Raw genomic sequence first — 8,326 nt, forward strand, 5'->3', positions numbered from 1 at the left:
CAATAGAGTGAAACAAGACGTACCAGGATGGAAAAACAGAGAATAAAGAGGAAATAGGAAGAAAAGAGGAAAGAGGAAGGGATAATGCAGTAGAATGTAAGGGAAGGGATGAAGAGTAATGATAGACAGGAAGGAATGGTGAAATTAAAAAGGAATGAAAGGATAGAAGACTGGAAGGAATGGTGGAATGAAAAGGAAGGAGAAGATGAAAACAGACTAGGGAGAGATGGGAAGGTTAGGTAACATGAATAGACTGACAGCGACAGAAGGAGGCTCTCTGGGTGAAGGGAGACAGGACAAGGCGAAGGTCGGGGCGGCGAGGAAGGGATGGTGACGGGAGAATGGGTGGAGATATGAGGAGAGGGTGAGGTGTAGGGTGGCGGAGGGGAGGAGACAGAGTGGATAGAGCAAGGTTATCAAGTTATGAGTGGAGGAGTGAATGGGTGGATGAGTGATGGGGAAGTGATGGTAGAAGGAGATATGCGATGGACTAAAATAGATGGATTGATGGTTTGTTGAATTTAGTAATGTAGCCTCTTATAAAGTGACAATAGTAGAATCTTAGTGATCTTAATTTAACGTTCCTCAGTGTGACGTAACTTAAGGTGTGACGTAACAATGTAACTTAGACTCTTCTTTGTAATTACACCATCCCATCCATCATTCACCACAACGCTATATCCACTGAACCTAATATGATATCAGCGAACACAACCTAACCTGACGTCACTTTACCTTACCTTACCTTACCTTACCTAACCTAACCTAACCTAATCTAACTTAGCCTAACCTAACCTAACCTAACCTAACCAAACCAAACCAAACCAAACCAAACCAAATCAAATCAAACCAAACCTCACCTTATCTTACCTCACCTCACCTCACCTCACCTCACCTCACCAAACAACCTAACCTTATCTAGTCTTATTTTGGCTCATTGCACCACACTGTCACACACCCCACCACACCACCACACCACCACCACACCACCACACACCACCACAACACAAAGCATCGTAACCCTAACCCCGTGAACCCCTTTGAGTTGAGCCCATGCAACACAAACACAGAGGTAAGACGATCGACTTCTCCCGCCTCATTAACCTTCGCTCACCTGGCGCCTCCTCCTCCCCGCACCTGTAATTAGCATTTTTACGCGTTCGAGTGACACCCGCATTACCATTTTTTTCAACTTGAGGAGCCAAAAAAGGGAGCTGGAATCCCTTAAACCTCCTTAATGCACTCCTTCTCTCTCTCACTTGCTTCTTTTTTCTATTATTTTCTTTATTTGTTTTTGTTACGTTTTGAAATGCAGTATCTAGTTCTTTGAAGTTGTACGCTATTAAATGCTAAAGGAATGCTTGATGTACAAAAAAATGTCCTTTCGTTTGCTTTCACTTGCTTTTCTCTTGCATTCTTTTCTTTAATCGCCTTAGGAATCTTTAAAATATGTAATGTAATTTTTTTTTTCAAGTTACACACTATTAAGCGGTAAAGGAATGCATGATACGCAAAAAATATCCTTTCATGTTTTCTTTTCAGTCTTTTTTTTTATCACTTTGGAAACCTTAAAATGACAAAACACTCGATTCCTTTAAGTCTTGCAGCGATAAATAGTAGAATGCAATCTAGAAATAGTGAAAACAAACGAGAGAAATGCAACCGATTCCAATTCTCCCGCCTGAGAGGAATTTACTCATAAATACGTAAAACCAGACCCTGCAATCCTCCTGCGAGACGTTTAGATCACTCTGACAAATCTCTTAATCACGCCGATCCTCCGTGCTGGGCGTCGCGGGGGAATCCAACACCGCAGCCAACCCTGAGACTCCCCCTTGAACCCTCTCCTCTCAGCGGCCCCGCACAATCCACGCCGAAACTTGATATTCCTCCAACTATAATCGTCTTTCTCTCGTAGCCTTGCATCCTGACATTCCTGGCCCGCTGTATTGTACCCCTAGGCCTTCCTTCGCTGCCCTGAGACGACTTTTATATTTGTGTACAGAAGGTGAGAAGTAAGCCCTATTTTATTTCTGCTGTAATCGTCTTTTAATTGTATGTCTGAATTCACCCTCCCTTTATATTATCACTGTATTTCTGCCTCTATAGTCTTTTACTGGAATATTTCAGGTTGTATATGCAATGTGCAGCCTAGGCCTCCTTTCACGGCCTAAATAACACTCGTGCAGATACAAGAAGGTGAGAATTTAGTGGAGGCTTCATCGTTATGTCTATTATGTTTTCTGGCATCTCTGCATTTGTAGTTACCATATTGTGCAGCCTAGGCCTTCTTTCACAGCCTAAATAACATTCGTGCAGATATTCAAGAAAAGGAAGATGAGAAAGAGTTAGTGAAGGCTTCATCATTGTCTATTATTATCTTTGTTTGGTATCTCTGCATTCGTAATTGTTATATTGTACACTCTTGGTCTCTTTCCACGGCCTGATGCGAAGTTAGAGGAAGACAACATTGAGGAGAAGGAAGAGGAGGTAGTTGATAATTCTTCTATAGGTGTCCTTCTTTTGTATCTCCTTAGTTGTCAAAGTGTATCTCCTGGACCTTCTCACACGTCCTGACCAACACTTACGCTGATGCAAAGTTAGAGGAAGACGAGGTGAAGGAAGCAGTGGATGATTACTTCCATAATGATCCTTCTCTTGTACCTTTCCCTACCAACCCGCCATACACTACAGGCGCCATCCACGTGAACACAGTTGTACGTTAATGCCGAAGGAGAGGAAGGTGACGAAGAGGAGGAGGAAGAGGAGGAGGAGGAGGCAGCGGCGTCACGACTATTAACACGACAGTCAGTGTTACGAGGTGCTGAAGAGGCCAAATGTTAATCCTCAGAACGTGACCTCCGCCTTCCCGCCCCGACACACAGGAGGGCCAGGGTGATGTGTGGCCTGCAGGGGCGGAGAGATCTTGTGTAGGCTGAAGGGAGGGAGAGATCTTATGTAGGCTGAGGGGCGGAGAGGTCTCGTGTAAGCTTGGAGGGAGGAGAGGTCTCGTCTAGGCTAAGGGAACCAGTCTATTTCGACTGACGTGGCCGTGGGAAATATGAACTGACGGCGTTCTGAGAGACTTAAATTGACAGAACTCTATGTGCGCAGGCTGCAGGGGCGACAGGTATAAACTGACAGGGGTGTGGGTGTAGGCTGACAGGACTGAGTGTCAAACAGGCTGACAGGGGAGCTCGATGTGTAGGTTGACAGGGTGGCTAGTGGTGCAGGGGCTGTAGGGAGTGAAGAGGCGGGCTGGTGGTGTCCTCCGCCCTCGACTCGCTGTTAATAGACGGAGGTGACCCGCCCATCCCACAGCGGTGCGTCACAACACGAGTGACGGACGGCGATAAGAGAGAGAGAGAGAGAGAGAGAGAGAGAGAGAGAGAGAGAGAGAGAGAGAGAGAGAGAGAGAGAGAGAGAGAAACTCATCATCAATTTAGCAAACCATTATGAAACCGAGCAAAGCTAAAAGTGAAAACAGGAAAAAAAAAAAAACAAAGATTCCTCACTCAAAATAAATTTCCCTCCCAACCCAGAGAGAGAGAGAGAGAGAGAGAGAGAGAGAGAGAGAGAGAGAGAGAGAGAGAGAGAGAGAGAGAGAGAGAGTCTGAGAAAGCGCGCAGCAAAGTGGAGGCGCGAGCTTGCAACCTGATGCCATTTAATCCTTCACGACACAGCCCACTCGTGCAATAAAGCGGCCAATCAGCGAGCCCTTTTTTGGGGTCATCGGCGTGAGGGTTATGAGGGAGAGATTAGGACTGAGGGTGCTGTAGGAGGTGGAGGGGGGGGGTAAGAGGAAGAGGAAGAGGAGAAGGAAAAGAAGAGGTTGCAGTATAAGCTGAGAAAGAGCGGAAGGAGAAGGTGAAATGACATTAAAAAGAAGGAGGAAGAGGAGGAGGAGGAGGAGGAGGAGGTGGTGGTATATGATAAGATAAGAAGAAGGGAGAAAGAGGGAAAAAAACAGAAAAGAAACACCAGAAAGATAAGATAGAAAAAGTGAAATATTAAAGAAAAAGGCGGTGAATTATGAAGAATATCACTGACAATGAAGAAACAAGAGAAAAAAAAAACTGAATAATAACACTAGAAATAAAGAAGAAAAATAGTATTAAAAAAAAAAAAAGAAGGAAAAGGAAAGCGGAAGGAAAGACAGAGAAACAGAACCCCTTCCCTTGAATCTTGAGGGACCAAAGAGGAGAGGCAGAGACACGGTACCCCCAACAATGGCCGTCTTGTCTCTGCGTCCCAACATAAAGCCGATTTATGTTCCCCTGGCGGACACCGGAGGCATTATGGGAAATCAGGATTGAGAGAAACAAATATCCAGTCCCGAATTGGAAGCCGTGACATGACCGAGAGAGAGAGGGAGAGAGAGAGTGGGAAGGTGCAGGTTATTGAGGGAAGGACTTGATTAGCTTAGTGGGTGGGCGTATGGGTGGAGCAGTGTGGGCGTGTGGGGGAATGTAGGCGTAAAGGGTGGGGCGTCTGGGGGGGGGGGTGATTGGGGGAAATGAGAAGAACGCCGCCCTAGAGATAATTGATCGAGGAAGAGAACCTGTTTTAGTGAAGAGAGAGAGAGAGAGAGAGAGAGAGAGAGAGAGAGAGAGAGAGAGAGAGAGAGAGAGAGAGAGAGAGAGAGAGAGAGAGAGACGCGAAGGGTGAACAAGACATAATTACCCAGCGATCGTTAGCAAGCCTCCCATCTCTTCCCTCTCCTTCCTTCCCAGAGTTGATGTCATAATCTTCCCGGATAAACACCTGAGACCAGACGGGACCCTGCAGTACCCGGCCCAAATATACCTGTGGAGAGGCTGCAGGGGGAGATAAAGGTACTCCGCCCCTTCACCCTCACGAGGCGTCCAGGGGCGTTTCCCAGTAAGGTCAGTTTTTATATAATTGTAGCCTGCTTCTTGAGGCCGCGCAGCACCTCGCTATCCTGAATTCCTGGTCCAGTACCTCCTGCCGCAGCCACGTCAGGTATTGAAGACCCTGAAACTTGTGTTAATTAGGGAGCGTCGCCCCTTGACCTACCTGACGGACCTGTGATGAAGCAGAAGGGCAGGTCGTGAAGGGTGGTGGTCGTATTAGTGAGGCTGTAACGACCATGTTGATTGTAGGGTTATTACTTACTTATTGATTGTGAGTTAGCTGCGGCAGTGCAGGTGAGGGGGAGAGGTGCGGTGCAGGCTGCGGGGAAGGCTGGGGTGAGGGAGTGGGACGTGCAGGTTATGAGTGCTAGCAGGCGGGCAGGGAAGGGTTAAGTGAGAGGTGAGGGGAAGGTGCAGACTCGTGAGGGGAAGGCGAATGAGGCGAGGGAGGGTTAAGTGCAGGCGTGTGAAATTAAGGTAGCTAAAATCTTAAGATAATGTCTGAGGAAAGTGGATGATTTGGAGGAACGGACATGGGTGGGTGCAGAAGTGGAGGGAAGGTGGAGGAGTAGAGGGACTGTTGGAAAGGTCTTAGTGGGGACGGGGCTTCGATAACGCCACCACTCCACCTAGGCAGGGAGGAGCCACGCGTCCACCTGCTGGCCGGCCATTACCGCTGGAGTGTCCTCATTACCCCCCGCTGGTGGCCGCTGCTCGCCCGGTGGAAGCGTCCGCTGTGAGTTCCTTCCCGGACGAGTCTATATTTGTCTCCTCGCTCGTGGCTTTTTATCTACTGGCCGTCGTGTTCTCAATTAACCGCCTCTGCCTGCGCGACGATGCGGACACTCACTCCTGGCTAATCGCTCTTGCAAAACGCTCGATGTGCTATTAATTCCCTCATTATTCACGGGTCACCTCCACGCTGCTAAATGATAATGGACCTGATAATGCCATGACTTCATAATGGAGAGAGCAGTGTATACGCAAAACTCCCATGATGCCTCGCAGGGAAAAGCCACGGGGCGATGCTCTGATCTCCCCCCTACCACCAGGACTCCATTTCATTCACTCACCCGTCGTCCTCCCCTCCCTCAGTCACCAAGGGCGGCTCTTTCTCCCTCTCCTGTTCCAGCCTCGCCCTTACGTCCCTGCCCCACCCTGCGCTCGTCCGGTCGGCTGAGTGTTTGATCTACGGCCAATTTCACCCCAAATTTTCAGGATTGGAGCAGTTTAAAATCATATACAAATAGGAATGGCGGAATGGTCGTGATGAGAGGGCAGGGAGGCAGCGCGGAGGTCATTATATCTGAAAGGCACGGCATTATGTTGCGTTAGTACGTGTGTGTGTGTGTGTGTGTGTGTGTGTGTGTGTGTGTGTGTGTGTGTGTGTGTGTGTGTTAAGTAAGCAAGTATAAGTGTATGTGAGGGAAGGTAAAGTGGCAAAGTGACCTCACGACATGACGAAACTCGTGTAAATAAATCCACTTAACGCCTGAAAACGCCCTCTTGTTTTTTTTAGAAGATTGAGGCGAAAAGTGATCCTGTTGAGGGGAATGAATTCATCGTGACGGAGTCCTATGTTATTTATGGGACTGGAGAGAGAGAGAGAGAGAGAGAGAGAGAGATAGAGAGAGAGGAGAGAGAGAGAGAGAGAGAGAGAGAGAGAGAGAGAGAGAGAGAGAGAGAGAGAGAGAGAGAGAGAGAGAGAGAGAGAGATGATACAAATAATAACGTGGAAACTAAGATAAAGGAAACAAAAGTTGAAAAGGTATGAAATTAGTGACAGAAACCACGGTACCTTGTCTGAAGCTCACCCCCGCCACACTGAAGCTTCCCAGGTGTAGTGAAGTGTACAGATGCTCCACGTACACCCACAGGTACACCCCAGGTACACCCACAGCAGGTACACTAATCAATCTCCTGTCAATATATTCAGACTAGTTCGTGTTGTACCATCCGACACCACCACCACCATCGCTCGCTCCCTTTGTGTGTGTGTGTGTGTGTGTGTGTGTGTGTGTTAGGAGTCAATATAGTGGGATAATGTCTTCCAGCTCTCGCCTGCCTCATCCAATACCTCGATCAGATTTGCAAAGTTAGGTGCCTCGGTCCTGCAAGTTCATGATGGCGTATTGGCGGCGCCCACTCCTCCCTGCAACTTGATATTGTGCCGGATTTAACAGTTTGAGCTTGTAGTTGTGGTCGTACTTGCTATTGTTGCTGCTTAGCTGAGGTTAGGTTAGTACTAGTTGTTGTTGTTGTTGTTTTTTAATATGGTAGATAATACTGGTGGCACTGATGTTGGGTAGTTTGTGTTGTTGTTGTTGTTGTTGTTGTTTTGGTAGTGTTTTTTTTTTAGATAGCAAAGATACCGATGTGATTGTTTGTATGATCCCCATGGTGAGTAGTAGTGATGGTAGTGTAGTAGTAGTTCAATTCAATTCAATATTCTTTATTCACACAAGATGTGTACACAAACTAAAATACATACTAAAACTAAAAGAAAGAAAAACATTTCATTTAATTATTAAAAAAAAAAGACATAAATTTATACTAAATTAGACAATATCATACTGAATCCGACGTCACTCGGTGCACAAAGCATCAATCAACATCTTAGTTTCCCTTACATCTAAGATTGTGGTATCACATCTATCCCTCATCAAACACAATTCACGAATTTGTGCACCAGTCCGTGCAAGTTCGTACTGGTCACACTGCAGCTGCGTCCAAACCTTATTGATGTCTCCAATATTCATATTAAATTTGTATGAAAGATATCTTACATTACTGCCCATTATTGAATGTCTTCCATAAACCCCCATTCTTCCTATTGTTCTTATAACCATATTGTCTGATGTTAATATTTGGTTTATAAAAGCAATCTCCCGTTTTGCGAACCACATTTCTGGGGGCATAACATTAGCAATGTGAGGAAGCAGACTACAGTGTGTGGTCCAGGGCAGCTTCCACACTCGACGCACTGCAACCCTCCACGCTCGGTACACCGCTTCCATGCTACCATCACACACATTTAAAAGTTGACTACCATAAAAACTAGAACAATATTTAAAAAACAAAGTATTTCTTACATGTGACAGTCCACCCTTAAAACGGGATAAAAATGAATTACATTGTCGATAAAAATCAGTCACACATTTAGAAGTATCACATTTAAAAATATTTCTTCCTAAAACATTTCCCAGGTGTACAATAGTACAGTAGTAGTAGTAGTAGTAGTAGTAGTAGTAGAAGTAGTAGTAGTAGTGGCTGATGTGCAGTATTAGTAGCATCAGCAGCAGTAGTAGCAATATTAGTAGTAATAATAGTAGTAGCAGCAACAGCAGCAGCAGCAACAGTAGTAGTAGTAGTAGTAGTAGTAGTAGTAGTGATAGTTGTTGTTGTTGTGCTGGTCTGGGTACAATATTTTTAGATGACAAAGGTACACAAGT

The 8,326-nt window shown here is 46.0% G+C and overlaps 1 protein-coding gene across 1 annotated transcript in view; it reads left to right on the forward strand.

Moving 5' to 3' along the window:
* LOC135090787 (uncharacterized) overlaps positions 1-8,326 on the forward strand; it is a 188,259-nt gene that overhangs the window by 138,104 nt on the left and 41,829 nt on the right. Inside the window, exon 4 of the mRNA XM_063987856.1 lies at positions 4,734-4,886. Within this exon, the coding sequence (XP_063843926.1) occupies positions 4,734-4,833 (100 nt within the window). The 3' untranslated portion in view covers positions 4,834-4,886. The remainder of the gene's footprint in view (positions 1-4,733; positions 4,887-8,326) is intronic.

This window comes from Scylla paramamosain, chromosome 36, assembly GCF_035594125.1.
Source record: "Scylla paramamosain isolate STU-SP2022 chromosome 36, ASM3559412v1, whole genome shotgun sequence".
NCBI lineage: Eukaryota > Metazoa > Arthropoda > Malacostraca > Decapoda > Portunidae > Scylla > Scylla paramamosain.